The 25,687-nt window shown below is 38.5% G+C and overlaps 1 protein-coding gene across 1 annotated transcript in view; it reads left to right on the forward strand.

Annotated features, from left to right (window-relative positions):
* The first annotated feature begins 8,255 nt into the window (after positions 1–8,255).
* ATR (ATR serine/threonine kinase) overlaps positions 8,256–25,687 on the forward strand; it is a 455,512-nt gene continuing 438,080 nt past the window's right edge. Inside the window, exons 1-5 of the mRNA XM_053711664.1 lie at positions 8,256–8,317; positions 9,302–9,406; positions 11,899–11,990; positions 12,829–12,978; positions 19,832–20,709. Coding sequence (XP_053567639.1) covers positions 8,256–8,317; positions 9,302–9,406; positions 11,899–11,990; positions 12,829–12,978; positions 19,832–20,709 — 1,287 coding nt within the window. The remainder of the gene's footprint in view (positions 8,318–9,301; positions 9,407–11,898; positions 11,991–12,828; positions 12,979–19,831; positions 20,710–25,687) is intronic.

Here is a 25,687-nt window from a genome sequence, read left to right on the forward strand (position 1 = left end):
AAAGAAGACCCCAATATGTGTTCACCAACATCTCCTGAGTACAGTGATACCACCTATGCATAAGTTTCTTGGCTTGTTCGGGGGGTGTAATGCCAAATGTCCAACATGCGTTTGTGATTTTTTTTTCACATTTAACATATTTTCTTTGCCTATTGTCTTTTTGGGGGTATTTTAACATACCCCAATTTATTTGTTTCCATGAATGTGTATATTTTTGAAATGTTGACACCCCAAGGTATTGTATATGGTGTGCTTTGATGCATTTGAAGTAACTGTTTTAGCTAAAAAAATTGGAGAAAGTGTATGGTGGCATTTTTTCAATTTTCATTTTTACACACACATTGCTTTTTGACTATGATTTAGGAGAGACTGTTGTAAGTTAGTGCAAAAAAATACTTCAGGTTGTTTTCTGCTAGGCACCCTGAGTACACCTATGCCCCCCATGCATAGGTTTGCCAGGATTTTGGGAAGGTTATGTTACAATTTTATGACTTGTGATTTTAGTTATTAAGTGAGAGTATTTCTTCTGATAGGCCTATCTTTAGTTTGGGGCCTATTGTAAACCCCACTTTTATTTATTGCCATGAATGTGCATATTTTTGAAATGTTGACACCCCAAGGTATTGTATATGGTGTGCTTTGATGCATTTGAAGTAACTGTTTTAGCTAAAAAAATTGGAGAAAGTGTATGGTGGCATTTTTTCAATTTTCATTTTTACACACACATTGCTTTTTGACTATGATTTAGGAGAGACTGTTGTAAGTTAGTGCAAAAAAAATACTACAGGTTGTTTTCTGCTAGGCACCCTGAGTACACCTATGTCCCCATGCATAGGTTTGACAGGGGTTTTTGTAAAAAAAAAAAAAAAAAGAACAGCCCCATTTTAGAAAAAAAAATATATTAGTGAAATGTAAAAATCTGGCACATTAAAAGTAAAAAAATAACAAAAAATTTAACAGTAAACATAACAAAAAAAAATAACAGCAAATTTATTTATTTTTTAAAAATTGACCATTGTATGGTACCGCTTGAAGCAGTCCCCAATGCAGAGTCCAGGCTGTCCAGGGCAATCAGGACAGTGATATACAGTGTCCCTTCTCTGCCCCCTCTTGGTACAGACTCTGCATTTTTTTTGTGGTCTCTGCTTTGCGGCAGTAGGGGGGATTTTAAAAATAAAATGAGTAGCCCCAACTCTGCTCTCTCCCATCACCGCCCGGGGAGCAGGTGCATCATGGTACAAAATCCCCGAAATGATCTGGAGCTGAAATTGTAAAAAAGTCAGTTTCATTCCGGGGTTTGCTTTTTTGAACAACAAAAAAGCGTTGTGGGTTGCAATCTGCATTAGGTAAATTGCAACCTTTTTGTACCAGGCCCTTGTCTTCCGCATAATTAGGTAGGGCTGCAGCAGCTGATCTGCCAGATCAACCCCACCCATATGTCTGTTATAAGACTTGATGCACACTGGCTTCCTTATGATCTCAGCTCTGCCACGTACAGAGACCGCAACCGTCCTCTCTGTGTGGATGGTGGTAAGAAGGTATACATCCTTCTTGTCTCTGTACTTCAGTGCCAACAGCTCCTCTTGGCGCAGAGCAGAGGTCTCCCCCCTTCGTAGCCGGGTGCGTACAAGTTGTCCTGGGAAACCTTTGCGGTTCTTTTTAATAGTACCGCAAGCTACTGTATCAAAGCAATACAGTAGCTTGAACAAAAGGACACTTGTATAAAAATTGTCTAAGTACAAGTGATACCCTTTGTTCATTAGGGGTAATATCAGGTCCCAGACAATCTTGCCAGTGGTTCCCATATGTTCTGGGCAACCTGGAGGGTCAAGGTGGCTATCCTTTCCCTCATACACCCGGAAGGCCTGAGTATACCCAGTCTCGCTCTCACAGAGCTTATACACCTTTACCCCATACCTGGAGCGCTTGGAAGGAATATACTGCTTGAATCCCAGCCTTCCCTTATACTTCATCAGGGATTCATCAACGCATATATTCCTTCCAGGTGTATAAGCCTCTGCAAACCTGGCAGAAAAGTGGGTAATCAGGGGGTGGATTTTATACAGCCTGTCAAATTGGGGATGCTCCCTAGGGGGGCACAGGCTGTTGTCGCTGAAGTGCATGAAATGAAGAATCATTTCATATCTCTGCCTCGACATACTCTGGGAGAAAATGGGGGTAGAGCAGATGGGGCTACTGCTCCAGTAGGAGCGAACGGAGGGTTTCTTTATGATGCCCATCAGCATAGTCAATGCCCAGAATTTTTTAAATTCTGGCACATTGATGGGGGCCCATTGCTGCTTTGCCAAATATGTTTCAGGCTTTGCAGCACGGTACTGATGGGCATATAAATTAGTTTGGGCGACAATGTTCCCCAATACATCATCACCCAGAAACACCTCCAGAAACTGTTGGGGGCTAAAACCTGCCACATCTATATTTATGCCAGCATTTGCTGTGAAGGGTGGGATATCTGGCCTCTGGAGATGAGGCGTTACCCACTCTTCAGCGGCAATGGCAGCAACACGCCTCCTTCTAGCAGGGGGGCTGGCAGGGGGGCTAGCAGGGGGGCTGGCAGGGGGGCTAGCAGCCACAGATACATCACTATCAGTTGAGACTGCATCTAATGATGTATCTGAGCATATGGCAGGGTCAAAATTGGGGTCTGAGTCAGACATAGAGGCATCTGACTCTGACGCAAGGATGGCATACGCCTCCTCAACACTATATCTTTTCTGTGACATTTTTGTATCTGTCACAGAAAACCAAAATTAATTAATTAACTAAATGGCCTTTGGGTTTTTTTTAAAAAAAGTACAGCTATGCTAATGCCAGTGATTTATAGCGATCACTGGCAAGCTAGGGGTTAAATACTCTTTAAATTAAATTAACTAAATGGCCTTTGGGTTTTTTAAAAAAAAGTACAGCTATGCTAATGCCAGTGATTTATAGCGATCACTGGCAAGCTAGGGGTTAAATACTCTTTAAATTAAATTAACTAAATGGCCTTTGGGTTTTTTTTAAAAAAAGTACAGCTATGCTAATGCCAGTGATTTATAGCGATCACTGGCAAGCTAGGGGTTAAATACTCTTTAAATTAAATTAAATTAGCTAAATGGCTCTGAAAGGAGCCTTTGGGTTTTTAAAAAATGACAACAACAAAAATTAACCCCTAAAAAAATGCACAGACAGCAAAAATGTACAGCTATGCTAATGCCAGTGATTTATAGCGATCACTGGCAAGCTAGGGGTTAAATACTCTTTAAATTAAATTAAATTAGCTAAATGGCTCTGAAAGGAGCCTTTGGGTTTTTAAAAAATTACAACAACAAAAATTAACCCCTAAAAAATGCACAGACAGCAAAAAAGTACAGCTATGCTAATGCCAGTGATGTATAGCGATCACTGGCAAGCTAGGGGTTAAATACTATTTAAATTAAATTAAATTAGCTAAATGGCTCTGAAAGGAGCGTTTAGGTTTTTAAAAAATTACAACAACAAAAATTAACCCCTAAAAAATGCACAGACAGCAAAAAAGTACAGCTATGCTAATGCCAGTGATGTATAGCGATCACTGGCAAGCTAGGGGTTAAATAGTCTTTAAATTAAATTAAATTAGCTAAATGGCTCTGAAAGGAGCCTTTGAGTTTTTTAAAAAAAATACAACAACAAAAATTAACCCCTAAAAAAATGCACAGACAGCAAAAAAAAGTGCAGCTGTGCTACTGCCAGTGATTTATAGTGATCACTGGCAAGCTAGGGGTTAATGGCTCTGAAAAGAGCCTTTGGATTTTAAATTTTTTAACAAATAAAAGAAATAAATCTCTCTCTGCTAAAATACAGGTCTCTCTCTTTCTCCAACAAAATGGCAAGTGAGGAGAGGGAGGGAGATCCACACTGATCAGAGTCAATATTTACAAATATTGACATGATCAGACAAATGGGGTATTTTATTATTATTATTTTTTTTTTCTAAGAAGGCTCAGATTGGGTGACCCTAGCTTGCCCCTATGGTGAGACAGGCTAGGGACACCCCCAGATGCCCCATGATGCACCGGGCATCGCCATTTTGGAAGCCTCATGGGGGAGGGGGGGGGCGCTATATGTGGGGCTTTTTTATTTTATATTTTATTTTTTTTCCCCCATTTTTTATTTAATTTATATACTAACTAAGTGCCTCGACCCACCGAGGCACTTAGCACACTAGCAGAGCATCGGAAGCGTGTCCGATCGCTTCCGATGCTCTGCTGCACTGCCGGGCTCCACGTGGAGCAAAACCGGAAGTGATCACTCAAGGGGGAGTGATCGCTCCGGTCCCGGCACTCCGTAACAGCACTGCAGGGATGCCCAGACATCGAGGCATCCCTGCAGTACTGTAATAGTGCCTGGAAGCGATCTTGATCGCTTCCAGCACTCACTTTAGCCGAGGACGTGCAGGGTACGTCGTCAGGCGTTAACTGCCTTTTTTTTTCAGACGTACCCTGCACGTCCTCGGTCACTAAGGGGTTAAACAACTTTCCAATTTACTTACACTAAAAAAAATGTGCACAGTCTTTTATATTTACAATTTTTGAGTCACCAGATCCTACTGAGCATGTGCAAGAATTCACAGACTATACGTATATGCATTTGTGATTGGCTGATTGCTATCACATGGTACAAGGGGAGTGGAAATATACATAATTTTGAAATTTGTTATAAAAAAATCTACTACTCATTTGAAGTTCAGACGAAGTGATATTGCATTGTCTTGTTATCTGTTTGAGAGGGGTCAGGGAGGGATCAGGGGGTGGGATGTGTCATGTGGGTGGCTGATCTCTACACTAAAACTGAAATTAACCATACAAGCTACCTAATTAACCCCTTCACTGCTGGGCATAATACAAAGTGTGGTGCACAGCAGCATTTAGCGGCCTTCTAATTACCTAAAAGCAATGCCAAAGCCATATATGTCTGCTATTTCTGAACAAAGGGGATCCCAGAGAAGCATTTACAATAATTTGTGTCATGACTGCACAAGCTGTTTGTAAATCATTTTAGTGAGAAAACTAAAATTGTAAAAAAGTTAACAATTTTTTTTTTATTTGATCGCATTTGGCAGTAAAATGGTGGCATGAAATATACCAAAATGGGCCCAGATCAATACTTTGGGTTGTCTTCTAAAAAATATATATATAGTTGATAGGTAAAAAAAAATGTAGTGATGGCAAAAATGCTCTGGTCTTTTGGGGACGTTTTTGTCTGAAGTGCCCGGTTCTTAAGGGGTTAAGAGCCGGATGATTTTTGGTTCGGAACCTGGGTTATGCTTGCTCATTGGTTTGCTAAATGTAGCCACCAATAAGCAAGTGCTACCAAGGGTGCTGAACATAAACTGGGTTAGCTCCTAAGCTTTAAATACCTGCTTTTTAAATAAAGATAGCAAGAGAATGAAGAAAAATTGATAGTAGGAGTAAATTAGAAAGTTGCTTAAAATTGAATGCTCTATCTATACATAAAATGGTTTATTTTATTAAAGCTTTTTATTTTTAAACAACTGTGTGGTTCCTGACCAGGACACAGTTGTTGATTGGTTGATATTTACATTTACAATTCCTGATTGGTTGGCTGTGTGCTTCTCAAAAATGGCAATGAACTAGTGCCTGGGTTTGCCGTTGCAGGGGTAAGCATAAATATCCTTTAAAAGATTATATAGACTTCAATACACTTCTAGTTAAATAAAAAAGTTTGTGCTTCTCAGAAGACAGATCTATTGAAGTCAGGGCTGTTTTTGACAGTTTGTGTGTCTGTGATCTGTTTTCCTGCCTCTTCAGTGTCTACCATCCCCAACAATATTAAAAAATCTCATGTCAGATTAACACCCACAGACATCCATTCCAAGCCTATACTTCAGGTATGTTTGCCACCTGTCTGGAAATGACCCAGATAGTTTGCCCTGTGCCCACAGTCTATGAAATGGTCTGACCCCCTATTACTGTATATAGTGACACTGTTTAACCCACCAGTACTGTATATAGTGAGTCAGTGACACAGTCTGTAATCTGTCGGTGAGATGGCTGGCCTGACCCTACCCGCCCCAGTACTTTATAAAGTGACCACAGTAGTCTGTGACATGGTCCAGCCCCTCCGTACTGTATATAGTGGTATTGTATAGACTGACACTGTTTACCCCCCCCTCCATGCTGTAGTAACAAGGTCTGTAATTGCTGGTTCCACAAACATACACACACACATACATACATGCATAAATACACACACAGTCACATACATACATACACACACACACATACATACACACACACACATACATACACACACACATACATACACACACACATACATACATGCATAAATACACACACAGTCACATACATACATACACACACACACATACATACACACACACACACATACATACACACACACACACATACATACATGCATAAATACACACACAGTCACATACATACATACACACACACACACACATACATACACACACACATAAACACCAATGGGTAAAACAGAAACACTAACCCCTGTAGTCAGAGACAATAGTGAAGCATCACGTCACACTCACATGATATCAGTGCAGGCAGTGACAGGTCAACGTTTTTTATTGTTAAAATAAATAAATAAATAAAATAAACATTTTTCTTGAAGCTGGGCCCCCACCCTTGGGGGCCCAGTCGCAATTGAGACCTCTGCACCCCCTGTAGTTTCGCCCCTGGTGTTGATATGTAACTGCATTTGTGTGTGAGAGTGTCTTTGTGTTTGTAAGTGTCTTTTTTGTGTGTAAACGAGTAAATGTATTTGAGTGCATGTAAGAGTGATAGTTTGTTAGTGTGTGTGTGTGTGAGTGGTAGTGTCTTTGTGTCTGATTGTGAATTAATGTGTTAGTGTGTGAGTGTGTGTTAGTGTGCGAGAGTGTGAGATAGTGTGTGAGAGTGTGAATATCTTTGTGCAAGTTTGTGGTTATGTGATATTATGCACCGTGCAGGGGTTTTCAAACTTGTCCTCAAGCCTCCCTAACAGGCAAGATTTTCAGGATTATTTTGGATGAGAAAAAAAACATGTGTCCTCAGGTCTGAGGAGAGGTTTAAAAAACAGTAACATATAGTGTGTACTCTGCAAAAAAATGTTGCTGTGGTGTGTACGGCGCAAGAGTGTTCGGGTCTGTACTGAACTAAAGGTGACAACCCTAACCTCAAGGTAGATTTTTTAAAAGCTGAACAGACTCCTGGGGCAATTATATCATGGGATAGGAGTCCAAAAATGAGTACTGTCCTGGAAAATTGAGACAGATAGTATGTATGCTTGCTGATTAAAAGGTTAAAATAACCTCCAAATAAATTATTGCATTGGTATATTCCTGACAGTTCTAAATAAATGTATTTAAAGTGACAGTCAAGTCCAAAAAAAACGTTCATGATTCAGATAGGGCATGCAATTTTAAACAACTTTCCAATTTACTTGTATCACCAATTTTGCTTTGTTCTCTTGGTATTCTTAGTTGAAAGCTAAACCTAGGACGGCGTATATGATAATTTCTAGGCCCTTGAAGGCAGCCTCTTATCACATGCTTTTTTTTATTTGCTTTTCACAACAGGGGAGAGCTATTTCATGCAAGCCATATAGATAACATTGTGATCACGCCGCCGTGGCTTGTGGCAGACACTGCACTAATTGGCTAAAATGACAGCCAATAGATAATAAATAAAATGTCATGTGATCAGGGGGCTGTCAGAAGATGCTTAGATACAAGTTAATCATAAATAAAAAGTATATTATTATAACAGTTTTAATTATGCAAAACTGGGAAATGCGTAATAAATGGGATTATCTATCTTTTTACACAACAAAAATTCTGGTGTTCACTGTCCCTTTAAAGGGTATAATGCATTATAAACTTTAACATGAATCACATAATTGCCATGTCTATATTTAACAAAATGAACACACTAACAATTTATTTTATAATGTATAAATATTAAAACGCTGGAAATGGCTACAGAAAAGGGTTGTAGCCTTCTTTAGCAGCCAAAAGTTTATAAAGCATACATTTATATTAAATATACGTGAAGAGTAACAATATTTTAAAGTACAAAGGATAACAAGGCGTTCCAGCACCAGATGCGGAAGTTTGTCCTTGCGCAGCTGCCGTACACACAGTTCAGTCTCCCGCCTCTGTCATTCAGTTCAGTTTCGGATCTGAGACTCCGGGCCCGGGGTTACTCGGTTACCGGAGCACTGTCACCATGGCAGCGGACCCGGTTTTGGAAATGGCCTCTATGATTCCTGCACTGCGGGAGCTGGCCAGGTAAATGTTATGTTAGTAAGCTCTGCAGGTTTTGTGACAGCTGAGGAACGCGAAGGGTTAAAATGGAACATTAACCCCTATGCTGCCGGTGAAGCTTTAACACGCAGCCCTATTTTGCAGCCAATAATTGGATGTTGCCAAATGGCATCAGTTCGAAAACGTCAATGAAGGTTAAATGTTGTTTAACCTAATTTGTTTACTGACATAACACATTATAGTTTACGTGAAAGTATTAAAAAGTAATTTCGCTGTTATACAAACCTACCTAAGCACTTTGATGCCTTTGGGTCACCATTGGTAAAGTGATCATGTAACAGATAAATGCCTCCTGCATCACATGTTAAAAATTATACTTTGCTTGGGGCATTTTCTTTTTGTCCCACTCCAAAAATTGCACACATACATTTACATGTGCAGACACCCATGGTGGTGAAGGTGACCATCTATAGTGGACTTCTCTCTAACAGGGACAGAGAGTAATTATTTGTTGCTGCTTGTTCTGCCATCTCAGTCCTTATCAACATCAACACATAGAGGAAACATCCAAACAGCAACACTAGTTGTTGGATCCGTGCGACTAGAGCTGCTGATTGGATCAACAAAAGTTTCCACTTTAGACTAGCTTTGCCACATCACTATTAATAAAATGACATGCTCTAGTAAATTAGATCATTTCATTTTATCACTATAATGGCCCTTTTTATGTCAGGGTTTAATTTCCCAATAAAGTGTTAAAAACATGGTATTAGTACAGTATATTTGTTTCAGAATGTTTATGATAACATTTGATTTTATGGTAACATATTTTCGCATCAGTTTTCATATATATATATATGTTAGGGCTGTGCAATATGGAAAAAAAAAGTTTTTTTTGATGAAATATTGCAATATTAATTGGAATGTTAGTAAAATAGTTTTTAAACATACATTTTGCATTAAAAAATGCATTTAACTGTCCAAAACAGCTGCTTGTTCCCCTTGCAGTTTGCACTGCAGAGTGAATAAGGCCAGAGAAAAGAGCACTACCAGCCAGAGCCCACTACCTTCTTTGTCTGTGCACACCTTAGGATTGGAGCAACAAACCATGAGGCAAGTAAATTGGTGTCAATGGCATTATGTTCTGTGACACTTCCTGGTCCACCCCTCTGGAGAAGTGATCCTTTAATTGCACAGCCCTAATATATATCAGTGTTCTCCACAGAAAGTTTTGCTAGCCTGGTGGTATTGTGCAGTAGCTGAGTAGGGGCAGTGTAATGCTTTGCAATATTATACCATTTTCTGTCATTTATAAATGTACATTTAAACTGAAGGTAAACTTTCATGAATTAGTACCCGGTTTTTAAAAATACTATTAAAAACAGGGGCACTTTCATTCATGAAAGTTTACATTGCAGCATATTTTTCCAAATACCTTTTTCTTCAGCAAAGCCGGACCTGCGATCCTCCGCCTTATTCTCATGCTGTACTTAGCACAGCAATGCCAAAACGGCTTCCTCCAATCACGGCGTGGCCTCACAAGATGGACGCTCTGGGGTGCACGCCATGATTGGAGGAAGCTGGTTTCATCATTGGTGACGTAATTAACAGTGGAGCTGCGGGCAGGGGACCGCCAATCCTGCTTTCTTGAAGAGAAGAAGGTAAGTATTGGTAAAAATATGCTGCAATGTAAACTTTCATGAATGAAAGTGCCCCTGTTTTTAAGTGTTTTTAAAAACCGGGCACTAATTTATGAAAGTTTACTTTCGCTTTAAGGCATCCAAAGCATACAAATTGTCGCATAATTTAAAGGGACATAATACCCAAAAATATTATTTCAAAGCTAAATTGATAATAGAAGTAAATGGGAAACTTTTTTAAAATTGTGTTCTTTATCTGAATCAAGAAAGAAAACATTTGTGTTTCATTGATTAAATTAGATTTTGAGCAACAAACAAGCATTTAATAGTAACTAATATTAGCTTACATTTTAGAATGTTAGCCGGTTGGTCAGTAAAATCTGCTCCCACTAAAAAGACCTTGGGTGGAAAACCTTATGGGCCAGATTACAAGTGGCACGCTAACTTATTTTTTTGTGCATGTGCTAACTGTGCTGAAAGTAAACATGGGCGAGTTAGTGTGGGTATTACAAGTTGAAAGTAAAAAGTTAGTGTGCAAGTGAAACCCGATGCAGGATATCTCGACCGCTTTAGCTTCTCCCCATACACTTCAATGGAGTGCTGCGCTGTTAAAAAAAAAAAAATAACTAACACCCAATACACATTAGACTAACTGGGCAAAACCCAAAGATGTTCATGCATATTTAACATTCCAATGTTCTTCGCATAGAAGAATGTTCTTTTTACTTTAAAATATTTATTTATTTATATCTTATGATTTTTTTAAAAATAAGATAATTTTAAAATATATCTATATGAATATATACAGGTGTGTCTGTATGTATATATGTGTGTGTGTATATATGTATGTATGTAATTTATATTTAAAAGTACAAAAAACATTTTCTTCTACTTGAAGAACATTGGAGTGTAAATTATTTATAGTAGAATATATTAAAAATATTACATTTGATTTAAAAATTATTTCTCATGTTTAAATGTATTTAAGTGGAAAGGGCTCAAAAGTGTATATATGTATCATAAATACATAATTATATATATATATATATATATATATATATATACAGTATATATTTATGTTATAGCCCTTTCCAATCAAATACCTTGTGATATACCATTTAACCCTTATAAACAATTTTTTATTACTATTTATATGAAATATTTTAATCAGAAAGTGTATATGAGTGTAATAGTATATTTTAATGTATTTATGTTGTTTGGTACAACTTTTTTTTTATTTGTTTAACCCTTAACACTTTTCGATAGGGCTTCAGGCGCAATAATCCATTGAGTGCAAATTTTGCTTGTGCTCGAGCACAACTTTTTACTTTTAACTTGTAATATGAGCGCTAGTTACTGCAGTCGTGATATTGCTAACAATAGCGCGCCACTTGTAATCTAGCCCTGTATGTTTATATGCTGCAAGTAACAGGACACTGCTGTAGGTAACCTTTTTACAACTCGACCAATAAATGTTCAAGATTTACAGTCACTGAGGATGCCCACAAACATGACAAGTGTGAAATACAATTGTAAACGCATTCCAGTTACAAGTACCCCCAAAACAGTGCTTAACATTCAACAGTCAGGCAAACTATATAATAAAAGTTTGCCTTTTCAGTACCAGGCCTGTACTTTTTTTTCCATGAACAAGTCACTGAAGCAGCTTGAATTCTTGTAGCAGACAACAACACTACTGTATTTGATTATTTTGTGATCTTATAAGGTGTCAATAAGGTGTCAATAAGGTGCAGAACGTTTGAAAAACCTAAACTGTTCTTCAAGAAATCAAATATTGAAAGTGTGGAAAGCACTATACAATTTTATGATGTTTTCTTTGGTTGATGAATTAATAGGTGCTAGTTTCTAAGGCCATTCTACTTTTTTCCTGAGTTAGTAAGGTTATATATGAATTTATAGTAAATGTTAATTTTTACTAACGTCTGCCTTTATTTTATATGAAAGTGCCAGTTCTGAAGCGTATAATACCATTGTTCAGAAACCAAGACAAATCCTCTGCCAGTTTATAGATCGAATCCTTACAGATGTAGATGTTGGTAAGTCTGTGTTGTCCAATGGCATCACCTTTGTATAAATCCTATTTAGGCATCAGTGCATTTCCTACCTCACTGTTAAATTGAATGTAAACTTTAATGAATTAAAGGCCATTATCACAATAGTCTTAAAAACAGGGGCACTTTAATTCATTAAAGTTTACAAAAATGCTTATTTTTTTAAAATACTTACCTTTGTGTTATGGTAAACACCTATACTCCGCCCGCATCTCCTGCTTTCTTTAGCAGAACGATGACGAATCAGGCTTCCTCCAATCATTGTGTGCCCCCTTTGGCATCCAGCTCGTGGGGGCAATGCAACGATTGTAGGAAGTCGGATTCGTCATCGTTTTCCTAAAGAAAGCAGGAGATGCGGGTCGGAGGATCGGCAGTAAGTTTAACATAACACAAAGGTAAGTATTTTAAAAAATAAGCATCTTTGTAAACTTTAATGAATTAAAGTGCCCCTGTTTTTAAGATTATTTGATACTAGCCTTTAATTCATTAAAGTTTACATTCACGTGAATAATATGAACATAACTTACAATAGATAGATGTGTCTTTGCAGTATGCATGCAAGAAATTTGATCAGTTTAATGTTTCACTTTTTTGCTGCATATTAAGGCAACATTTTTAATGATTAATATTTATATAAATTGTCACTATGCAAAAATAAATATATAGGGATTATTGCATACAATTATTTTTACTATGTTCAATAGTTAAGTTATGTCTTCAAATTGTATCTGGATAATAATGGCACAGGTCCCACTGATACATGTATAAACTATTCTATATGAGAACAAAATTAAATAAATTTTTTGTACATTTAAACTTTCAGTTGCTGTGGAGCTGTCAAAGAATATTGAGTCACAGCCTAGTTCTGTGATGCTGTTGGACTTTATTAAACACATTATGAAATCTTCTCCCCTGATGTTTGTCAGTACTAGCGATAGCTGTCATAATAGCGAAGCTGATCAAAACTGTGTTGGTAAGTGTTTTTTTTTGTTTTCCTACTTCTAGGTTACCAGTAATAACAAATTACATTATTATTTGTTTTAGAGATGCTTATTTCTCTTGTTAAGTGTATCCAGTCCACGGATCATCCATTACTTATGGGATATTAACTCCTCCCCAACAGGAAGTGCAAGAGGATTCACCCAGCAGAGCTGCTATATAGCTCCTCCCCTTACTGCCATTACCAGTCATTCTCTTGCACCCAACAAATAGATAGGATGTGTGAGAGGACTGTGGTGATTATACTTAGTTTCATACCTTCAATCAAAAGTTTGTTATTTTATAATAGCACCGGAGTGTGTTATTCCTTCTCTGGTAGAATTTGAAGAAGAATCTACCTGAGTTTTTCTATGATTTTAGCCGGAGTAGTTAAGATCATATTGCTGTTTCTCGGCCATCTGAGGAGAGGTAAACTTCAGATCAGGGGACAGCGGGCAGATTAATCTGCAAAGAGGTATGTAGCAGCTTATTATTTTCTGACAATGGAATTGATGAGAAAATTCTGCCATACCGATAATATGTAAACTCAGCCTTAAATGCAGTAGCAGCAACTGGTATCAGGCTGTCATGTATGTATATTTTACACTTCAGTATTCTGGGGAATGGCACTTCACTGGAATTATACTGTATGCATAAAACTTTAGCCTAATTTGCAGGGACTAGCAACAGGCTTTTTAATAACACTCAATTTATTAATGTTAAACGTTTTTTGCTGGCATGTAAAATCGTTTAATTTTCTGAGGTACTGGGTGAAAAAATGTTTTGGGCACTATTTTTTTCCACTTGGCAGTCGTTTTATTTAATTTATGACAGTTTACTGATCTCTCTCACTGTTATGTGTGAGGGGGAGGGGCCTTTTTTGGTGCTTTTGCTACGCATCAAAAAATTCAGTCAGAAGTTTATTGTCTTCCCTGCATGATCCGGTTCATCTCTACAGAACTCAGGGGTCTTCAAAACTTGTTTTGAGGGAGGTAATCACTCACAGCAGAGCTGTGAGATTGTAGTTGACTGTGATAAAAAAACGTTTATTTCTGTATTTTTTTTCTGCTATCAGGGTTAGTTATCCTTTGCTAATGGGAGCAATCCTTTGCTAAAATTGTGTTTTTTACAAAGATTTGATGCTATAACTTTTCAGTTTATTAATTTTCAACTGTCATAACTTTTTCTGTGCTTCTTATAGGCACAGTACGTTTTCATATTATAGTAAATTACTTGAAAAGTATTTCCAAGTTGCTAGTTTATTTGCTAGTGTGTTAAACATGTCTGATTCAGAGGAAGATATCTGTGCTATATGTGCTAAAGCCAAAGTGGAGCCCAATAGAAATTTATGTACTAACTGTATTGATGCTACTTTAAATAAAAGTCAATCTGTACAAATTGAACATATTTCACCAAACAACGAGGGGAGAGTTATGCCGACTAACTCGCCTCACGTGTCAGTACCTGCATCTCCCGCTCGGGAGGTGCGTGATATTGTAGCGCCGAGTACATCTGGGCGGCCATTACAAATCACATTACAGGATATGGCTACTGTTATGACTGAAGTTTTGGCTAAATTACCAGAACTAAGAGGTAAGCGTGATCACTCTGGGGTGAGAACAGTGTGCGCTGATAATATTAGGGCCATGTCGGACACTGCGTCACAATTTGCAGAACATGAGGACGGAGAGCTTCATTCTGCGGGTGACGGTTCTGATCCAAACAAACTGGATTCAGATATTTCAAATTTTAAATTTAAGCTGGAAAACCTCCGTGTATTACTAGGGGAGGTGTTAGCGGCTCTGAATGATTGTAACACAGTTGCAATACCAGAGAAAATGTGTAGGTTGGATAAATTTTTTGCGGTACCGGCGAGTACTGACGTTTTTCCTATACCTAAGAGACTTACTGAAATTGTTACTAAGGAGTGGGATAGACCCGGTGTGCCGTTCTCACCCCCTCCGATATTTAGAAAGATGTTTCCAATAGACGCCACCACACGGGACTTATGGCAAACGGTCCCTAAGGTGGAGGGAGCAGTTTCTACTTTAGCTAAGCGTACCACTATCCCGGTGGAGGATAGCTGTGCCTTTTCAGATCCAATGGATAAAAAGTTAGAGGGTTACCTTAAGAAAATGTTTGTTCAACAAGGTTTTATATTGCAACCTCTTGCATGCATTGCGCCTGTCACGGCTGCAGCAGCATTTTGGTTTGAGTCTCTGGAAGAGACACTTGAATCAGCTCCATTAGATGAGATTACACACAAGCTTAAAGCCCTTAAGTTAGCTAACTCATTTATTTCAGATGCCGTAGTACATTTAACTAAACTTACGGCTAAGAATTCCGGATTCGCCATTCAGGCACGCAGAGCACTGTGGCTAAAATCCTGGTCAGCTGACGTTACTTCTAAATCTAAATTGCTTAATATACCTTTCAAAGGGCAGACCTTATTCGGGCCCGGGTTGAAAGAAATTATCGCTGACATTACAGGAGGTAAAGGCCATGCCCTGCCTCAAGACAGAGCCAAACCTAAGGCTAGACAGTCTAATTTTCGTTCCTTTCGTAATTTCAAAGCAGGAGCAGCATCAACTTCCTCTGCACCAAAACAGGAAGGAGCTGTTGCTCGCTACAGACAAGGCTGGAGACCTAACCAGTCCTGGAACAAGGGCAAGCAGGCCAGGAAACCTGCTGCTGCCCCTAAGACAGCATGAATCGAGGGCCCCCGATCCGGGAACGGATCTAGTGGGGGGCAGACTTTCTCTCTTCGCCCAGGCTTGGGCAAGAGATGTCCAGGATCCCTGGGCGTTAGAGATCATATCTCAGGGATACCTTCTAGACTTCAAATTCTCTCCCCCAAGAGGGAGATTTCATCTGTCAAGGTTGTCAACAAACCAAATAAAGAAAGAGGCGTTTCTACGCTGCGTACAAGATCTTTTATTAATGGGAGTGATCCATCCGGTTCCGCGGTCGGAACAAGGACAAGGGTTTTACTCAAATCTGTTTGTGGTTCCCAAAAAAGAGGGAACTTTCAGGCCAATCTTGGATTTAAAGATCCTAAACAAATTCCTAAGAGTTCCATCGTTCAAAATGGAAACTATTCGGACAATTTTACCCATGATCCAAAAGGGTCAGTACATGACCACAGTGGATTTAAAGGATGCTTACCTTCACATACCGATTCACAAAGATCATTACCGGTATCTAAGGTTTGCCTTTCTAGACAGGCATTACCAGTTTGTAGCTCTTCCATTCGGATTGGCTACGGCTCCGAGAATCTTCACAAAGGTTCTGGGTGCTCTTCTGGCGGTACTAAGACCGCGAGGAATTGCGGTAGCTCCGTACCTAGACGACATTCTGATACAAGCTTCAAGCTTTCAAACTGCCAAGTCTCATACAGAGTTAGTACTGGCATTTCTAAGGTCGCATGGATGGAAGGTGAACGAAAAGAAGAGTTCTCTCTTTCCACTCACAAGAGTTCCCTTCTTGGGGACTCTTATAGATTCTGTAGAAATGAAGATTTACCTGACAGAAGACAGGTTAACAAAGCTTCAAAATGCATGCCGTGTCCTTCATTCCATTCAACACCCGTCAGTAGCTCAATGCATGGAGGTGATCGGCTTAATGGTAGCAGCAATGGACATAGTACCCTTTGCACGCCTACATCTCAGACCGCTGCAATTGTGCATGCTAAGTCAGTGGAATGGGGATTACTCAGACTTGTCCCCTACTCTGAATCTGGATCAAGAGACCAGAAATTCTCTTCTATGGTGGCTTTCTCGGCCACATCTGTCCAGGGGGATGCCATTCAGCAGGCCGGACTGGACAATTGTAACAACAGACGCCAGCCTACTTGGTTGGGGCGCTGTCTGGAATTCTCTGAAGGCTCAGGGACAATGGAATCAGGAGGAGAGTCTCCTACCAATAAACATTCTGGAATTGAGAGCAGTTCTCAATGCCCTTCTGGCTTGGCCCCAGTTAACAACTCGGGGGTTCATCAGGTTTCAGTCGGACAACATCACGACTGTAGCTTACATCAACCATCAGGGAGGGACAAGAAGCTCCCTAGCAATGATGGAAGTATCAAAGATAATTCGCTGGGCAGAGTCTCACTCTTGCCACCTGTCAGCAATCCACATCCCGGGAGTGGAGAACTGGGAGGCGGATTTCTTAAGTCGTCAGACTTTTCATCCAGGGGAGTGGGAACTTCATCCGGAGGTCTTTGCCCAAATACTTCGACGTTGGGGCAAACCAGAGATAGATCTCATGGCGTCTCGACAGAACGTCAAGCTTCCTCGTTACGGGTCCAGATCCAGGGATCCGGGAGCGGTTCTGATAGATGCTTTGACAGCACCTTGGACCTTCGGGATGGCTTATGTGTTTCCACCCTTCCCGATGCTTCCTCGATTGATTGCCAGAATCAAACAGGAGAGAGCATCAGTGATTCTAATAGCGCCTGCATGGCCACGCAGGACTTGGTATGCAGATCTAGTGGACATGTCATCCTGTCCACCTTGGTCGCTACCTCTGAAACAGGACCTTCTGATCCAGGGTCCCTTCAAACATCAAAATCTAATTTCTCTGAAGCTGACTGCTTGGAAATTGAACGCTTGATTTTATCAAAACGTGGTTTTTCTGAGTCAGTTATTGATACCTTAATACAGGCTAGGAAGCCTGTTACCAGAAAGATTTACCATAAGATATGGCGCAAATACTTATATTGGTGCAAATCCAAGAGTTACTCATGGAGTAAGGTTAGGATTCCGAGGATATTGTCTTTTCTACAAGAAGGTTTAGAAAAGGGTTTATCCGCTAGTTCCTTAAAGGGACAGATTTCAGCTCTGTCCATTCTTTTACACAAACGTCTGTCAGAAGTTCCGGACGTTCAAGCTTTTTGTCAGGCTTTAGCTAGGATCAAGCCTGTGTTTAAAACTGTTGCTCCACCATGGAGTTTGAACTTAGTTCTTAATGTTTTACAGGGGGTTCCGTTTGAACCCCTTCATTCCATTGATATCAAGTTGTTATCTTGGAAAGTTCTGTTTTTAATGGCGATGTATCTGCCTTACATTGTGATTCTCCTTATCTGATTTTTCATTCAGACAAGGTAGTTCTGCGTACTAAACCTGGGTTCCTACCTAAGGTGGTCACTAACAGGAATATCAATCAAGAGATTGTGGTTCCATCTTTGTGTCCTAATCCTTCTTCGAAAAAGGAACGTCTGCTACACAATCTAGATGTAGTCCGTGCCCTGAAATTTTATCTACAGGCAACTAAGGATTTTCGACAAACGTCTTCCCTGTTTGTCGTTTATTCTGGTCAGAGGAGAGGTCAAAAAGCTTCGGCTACCTCTCTCTCCTTTTGGCTTCGTAGCATAATACGGTTAGCCTATGAGACTGCTGGACAGCAGCCTCCTGAAAGAATTACAGCACATTCTACTAGAGCTGTGGCTTCCACTTGGGCCTTTAAGAATGAGGCTTCTGTTGAACAGATTTGCAAGGCTGCAACTTGGTCTTCTCTTCATACTTTTTCCAAATTTTACAAATTTGACACTTTTGCTTCTTCGGAGGCTGTTTTTGGGAGAAAGGTTCTTCAGGCAGTGGTTCCTTCCGTATAAAGAGCCTGCCTGTCCCTCCCGTCATCCGTGTACTTTAGCTTTGGTATTGGTATCCCATAAGTAATGGATGATCCGTGGACTGGATACACTTAACAAGAGAAAACATAATTTATGCTTACCTGATAAATTTATTTCTCTTGTAGTGTATCCAGTCCACGGCCCGCCCTGTCACTTTAAGGCAGGTAATTTTTCCATTAAACTACAGTCACCACTGCACCCTATGGTTTTCCTTTCTCTGCATGTTTTCGGTCGAATGACTGGTAATGGCAGTTAGGGGAGGAGCTATATAGCAGCTCTGCTGGGTGAATCCTCTTGCACTTCCTGTTGGGGAGGAGTTAATATCCCATAAGTAATGGATGATCCGTGGACTGGATACACTACAAGAGAAATAAATTTATCAGGTAAGCATAAATTATGTTTTTTCAAGGCTTTACATTTTATATGGCATATTCAACTGGGGATCTTCACATTATAATAAATGGTTTACATAGAGACAGTAAAGTTAAACTTTCATTATAGAGCATGCAATGTAAAACAACTTTCCAATTTTCAGGCTCTTTATTAAAGAGCATACTTAGGTATGCTTAATGCTCTACTGGACGCTAGCTGCTGATTGATGACTTCACATATGTGCCTCTTGTCATTGGCTTGCCTGATGCGTTTAGCTAGCTCCCAGTAGTTTATTGTTGCTCCTTCAACAACGGATTCCAATAGAATAAAGTAAATTTGATAATAAAAGTTAACTGAAAAGTTGTTTAAAATTGCATGCACTATCTGATTAATGAAATGAAAATATAGGGTGCCATGTTCATTATATAATTCTATATTACATTCACATGAGTATTAAGGTGTTATCTTTAATTTTTTAATCTCCTTTGGAAGTTTAAAATGTCTTTGGAATAATTAAGTAAGGTGTTTGCTTTCTTTTTACATCATTCATTACATTAACAATTATTCCACCAATCAGATTTTATATGATATTATCTGTGGTGTTACTGATAAGTTCTTATATAAAAAAAAAACCCAGCTGAAGTATAGGTTTGTTATGCATACCATTCTCAAGAAACTGACAAAGCATAGTCCTAACCAGGGAAGTATCCATAATTATTGTGATCAAAATTCAGCTACACTTTCTTACTTTGGTCCTAGCACAAAATTATCGAGTTACCTTGAGCTAATGTCATGTAAATCTATGTATTTAAAGTAAAATGTACCCATCCATTTTTTTTTTTTATAGAATTTAGCAACTGGATCATCACCAGGCTACTACGCATTGCTGCTACACCAAGTTGTAGGGCCTTGCAGAAAAAAATTGCTGGAGTTATCCGCTCTTTGCTTTTTCTTTTTAAGAACAAGAAGCCAGCACTGTTTGGAATCTTGACAAAAGACTTGTTGAACCTTTTTGAAGATCTTATCTACTTACACGAAAGAGACTTTGAGGAATCTACAGAATGGCCTGTGACTGTGTGCAGATTTTTAAGTAATACAAAAGATACAAAAGAAAATCAAATTTCCTTAAGTACTGCTCCATTTCAGCTCATAAACATGCAAAGTGTAGAACCTCTTGAAACCACTTTGTTAATGGTTTTGACTGATAATGATTATGATATTTCTGCTGTTTTTTTCCAAAAGCAGAATCTAATTCTTTGGGGAATAGGATGCTCCCTGTTGGACTTTGGAAGTCCACCCCTTAAGAGTCATGCCTTAAGATTCTTGAAGCAACTTATTAAATTGGGAGGTCCACCAGAACAGCCTGCCTATTTGTTCTTCAATGTGTTTTGTTGCATGCTAACATATGTCAAAGATATGGGAATAGAAGAACTTTCATTACTGGAGTTAGTAAGGGTTTTATTCCCTTCTGAGGCTGAATCTTACCTGAATATACAGCCTGTCTATCTTAATATGCTGCTACAAAAACTCGTAGATCTTTTTGAAGCAGGCATCTTGAAAGATATTCAAACTGATTTGTTGAGAGAAGCTCTCTGTCATATGTTTCACTACTTTCTTAGCTTTGTACCCCTTGGTTATGAATCCGCTCCAGAAGTTCGTGAGACTAGAGTTCGCTGCATTTGTAAAGCCTTTCTTAACATCTTGGGAGCGCGAGACCAACAATCGGTAAGATCTTAATATAAATAAGGATGTTTAATTATGGCATTTGAAAATGTTTGTCTTATTGGGGTATACTCTTAATTCTGATATTGTATGTTTGTTCTTATTTGCTAGAAAAATAAATTATGTGGTACTGACACTATTATAGTATGTATCGGAATTCAACAAATTCTGAAAGTTGAGGAAGAATCACTAAAATTCATTTCAAATAATTTCAGTACGTGAAGTTGGGATAAGTACTTTCCACACAGTTTGAAAACACAGAAATTTCACCAGTGTCTAATGAGCATGATTAGACCTCTGCTGCTTTTTATTTTGTATTTTTACATTTTAGCATATAAAAAAAGGCAGTTCTGGTATTGTGGTTTGATAAATATACTTGTTTTTAATCTCTCTGTTGAAATGATTCCTCTGTTTCTACCTCTTCTTCCTCACTTTCTAAGGGGTTTCCATCATGTTTTTACTAGTAAAAGCTAGACATTTAGGGAAGGGCCTAAAACTCCCCTTTATGTTGTTAATTTGCATGTTGATTTAAATAGTTTCACTTGTAAACTTTCTGCAGAAATATTTATTAAGAAAGTTAGGGATAGATTACAAGTGGAGCGCTAATTTATCTCATGCCCCAAAACGGGCTAATTCATCCGTTTACGAGTGCACGATAAATAACCAGCCATTGCAAGTGGCTCAGAAAATTAAAGGGACACTAAACCCAAATATTTTCTTACATGATTCAAGTAGAGAATACAATTTTAAACAACATTCCAATTTACTTCTATTATCTAATTTGCTTCATTCTTTAGATATCCTTTATTGAACAAATGGCAATGCACATGGGGGAGCCAATCACACAAGGCATCTATGTGCAGCAACCAATCAGTAGCTACTGAGCCTATCTAGATATGCTTTTCAGCAAATGAGAATTAAGCAAATGAGATAATAGAAGTAAATTAGAAAGTTGTTTAAAATGGCATACTCTTTTTAAATCACAAAAGAAAAAAAATGGGTTTCATGTCCCTTTAACCAGTGATCAGATCTCTGGTTAATTTTCAAAGTAACCCCAATTATATATATATATAGGTTAATAGGACAAGTGCACTCTCACGAACAGTCTCACGATTTGCCAGGGTGCATGAATGTGGGTAATAATAGCAAAAGATAGAAGACAGCACTCTCTGGTCTTAAATACAAAGGTTGTTTTATTTGTAGTGACGTTTCGGGGAAAGCTTCCCCGAAATGTCACTACAGATAAAACAACCTTTGACCAGAGAGTGCTGTCTTCTATCTTTTGCTATATATATATATAGCAAATATATATATATATATATATATATATATATCTTTTTTTTATTTTAAAAAAATGTAGCTTTTTTTTTTTAATAAAAAAAAAAATGCAAAAAGCAGTTATTAGGGATAAAGTTGGCAGGGGAGGGGAGGTGGTGTTAGAAAAAACTGACACTGAAAAGTGCCTTTACATAGTGGTCTATGGGAACTGTGTGTTCCCTGTAAATATATATGTATATACACAGCCGAATTCCGAAAACAGCCTTCTACTTCCGCATTTGGCAGTGAGCTGACGAATTTATATCTCTAGTGTATGTGTATGTATGTATGTATGTATATATATATATATAATTTTTTTTTTTTTTTATTATTTTTTTTTTTTTTTTTAATAAAGGTAGCACACGTTTTCAAAAGGCTGAACCTTTTATTAGAGCAACTCATAGACCCACCGGGAAGGCCCATAGTGGCGGGCATTGGCTCTTTGATGAGTCCTACCACACAATTTTTGGATAAAATTTTGGCTCCACTGGTTACACAAGGAAAATCATATGTCAGGGATACGATACAATTCATTGAGAAAATTGATGCTATTAAAGAGATAGATGACAGTGTCATCTTGGCCACCTGGGATGTTACTTCCCTTTACACGGTCATTCCCCACGATGTGGGGATTGACTGTGTAGGTGAAGCTTTGGAAAAATGCATGCAGTACAGTAATATACAACAAACATGGCTTTTACAGCTGTTAAATTTGGTACTCACTAACAACTTCTTCCTCTTTGAAAACCAATTTTACATGCAAAAAACAGGCACAGCGATGGGGTCGAATGTGGCCCCATCCTATGCCTGTTTGGTGATGGATGCCATAGAGGAAAGGCATGTTTACACCAATCCACTTTTTTCCAAACATTGTCTGGGGTGGTTCCCCTACATAGATGATTTGTTCATCGTGTGGCGGGGCCCCCCAGAAACATTAATGGAATTTAAACTCTGCATAGAGAATGCAGTTTCCTTTCTAAAATTTAGTAGCAAGATGGACATGCAGAGAGTGGAATTTTTGGACACAATGGTGTATAAAAAAGAGGGAGGATTAGCAACAGATATTTTAAAAAAAAGCACAGATAGAAACACGCTTGCATAGAAACAGCTTTCACCCCCCACGAGTCTTTCAAAGTGTGCCTAGATCACAATTATTAAGATTAGAAAGAATTGTATCGGACCCACAAATTAGACGTGACAGATCTGAGAGCATGAAGAGTAAATTTGTCAGCAGAGGCTATGATGCTCAAGAGCTAACAACTATAGAGGAATCTCTCAAAAATCGCCCAGTCAGAATAAACAATGTAAACAGTAAAAATAAGAACACTGCAAAGGGAGGTAGAATGAATTTTGTAAGCTCATATAACACACTGAGCAAGAAAGTGTATAACATCATAAAAAAACATTGGTACCTCTTACGAGACACCTGTCGAGAGATTAAGGAATTTAGGGAAGTCCCTAGGGCCTCATATTAGGAAGGGCCACACGATAGGTAGAAAGTTGGTACATGCCATGTCTGAAAAGCCTAGGAGTGATATTCAGAAACTATTTTTTGGAACCCCCAAGGAAGGTACATTCCCTTGTTTAGGGTGCGCTCAGTGCAACAATATTATTAAGGGGGGAGCCATTTCCCACCCATACACAGGAAGGAAATATCAGATCAAAGGGTATTACACGTGTGGCTTATGTTGTCTATGCACTTAAGTGTTCTTGTGGGCTACTATATGTTGGTGAGACCACCCAAAAGATAAGGGACCGCATTTGCCAACGTAAGTCGACCATCCATAACACTAAAATGTTGCACTTGCCAGTTCCTGCCCATTTTGCTGAAATGGGTCATCAGGCTAATCAGCTTAGGTATTTAGTAATAGACAGTGCTCCCAAAAGACTCAGAGGGGGCGATAGACATAGGGACTTACTAAATCGAGAAGCCAAATGGATTTGGCTTCTCAATACCTTACATCCCAAGGGGTTAAACAGGGAGTTTGACCTTTTACCGTTGTTATGAAAAACTTGTAGTATACAAATTAGTTATTATTGTCAGTGTCAGTTGTATCTGATTCATCTTACTTTGTTTTTGATGTAGTAATGCTTAAATGGTTGGCGACTTGCTGCAAGTGTTTTTAATAGGTTATCCATTTCTTTCAAAGGGGTGATAAGGGTTAAAAAAAATTGTGCTGGTTTCTTTTTCTCTTTCTTTTTCCACAGGATATGTGATGATGTTAAGCACCTGTAAGACACACCCCTGTCTTGTAATTGGTTTCCTGTTTTATGTTTGACCCTATAAAAAGGGTATGTGTGTCAGTTGTAAATTAGCTTGAGAAAGGGGCAGGAGCCCCAAAACGTTGCTCTAATAAAAGGTTCAGCCTTTTGAAAACGTGTGCTACCTTTATTTCAAAAATATTATTACTTTGGGACTTGAAGGGTGGCCCTGTTAGGTATTGCACCGGATATTACCTGCATAAAGAAATAAGTTACCTATTGGAAGTGTGTGCGAATCCCACCTGCTCTTATTATATATATATATTATAGTAGATTTGCCTAAAAAAGTTGTCCAACAAAGTTGCTTTAGAGTTAAAACCCTTTAATCTTTTCGCTAAATATATCTGCAGAGAAAGTTTACAAGTTAAATTATTTAAATCATTATGCAAATTAAAATCATAAGGGGAGTTTTTAGGGACTAAATGAAAGACCCCAGGATATTAAAGGGACATGAAACCCAAAATTTGTATTTAGATATCCAGATGGAGAATAAGAATACATTTTTTAAAAAGTTTCCAATTTTCTTCTATTATAACATTTTGCTTAGTTCTCAAGTTATTCTTTGTTGAAGAGATACCTAGGTAGGTACCGTGCACAGGCCTAAAGCACTACATGACAGGAAATAGTTCTACATTTAGTGCTCTTGCTAATGCATTGTTGCAAAACTGCTGCCATATAGTGCTGCAGACACGTGCACACTCCTGAGCTTACATCCCTGCTTTTTACCAAAGGATAACAAGAAAACAAATACAATTTTATTATAGAAGTAAATTGGAAAGTTGTTTAAAATTGATGGCTCTTTGCTATCTTTTGCCTCCATACATAAGGATGCCTAGTGTTCTCACACAGTCAAATCTCTGGGTGCACAGTCCAGCAGATTTTACTGACCGCCATTGTTCCATCAAAGACAATATTTTGTGAGCGGCCCAGCATTGAAACAGGGTAAGATTACAAGTGTAGCGCTAATTTATTGTGTGCCTGTAACCGGACAAAATACACCCATTTAGGGGCACGATAAATAACTAGCCATTACAAGCCAGGCATGCTACCAGATCTCTGGTTAATTTTAAAAATGTTGCCCAATCGCCCCCAAACGTAAGTGTATGGTTCCTTTTTTTAAATTAAATAAAGTGTAGCATTTTTAATTTTTTTAAAACAGAAATGGACAAAGCAGTTTAAGGGGTTAATGTGAGCGGGTGTGGGGTGTTAGAAAAAAAAAAACGGCACTGAAAAGTGCCTTTACATTGCTGCCTATGGGGGCTGTTATTTCTGCTTATATACATATATATTTATGTGTTAATATGTGTGTGTATATATATACACATTAACACATAAATATATATGTGTATATTCATATACATATATATTTAAACTTTGCTGGCCATCGTTGCGCGACTTACCA

This window comes from Bombina bombina, chromosome 4, assembly GCF_027579735.1.
Source record: "Bombina bombina isolate aBomBom1 chromosome 4, aBomBom1.pri, whole genome shotgun sequence".
Classification (NCBI taxonomy): domain Eukaryota; kingdom Metazoa; phylum Chordata; class Amphibia; order Anura; family Bombinatoridae; genus Bombina; species Bombina bombina.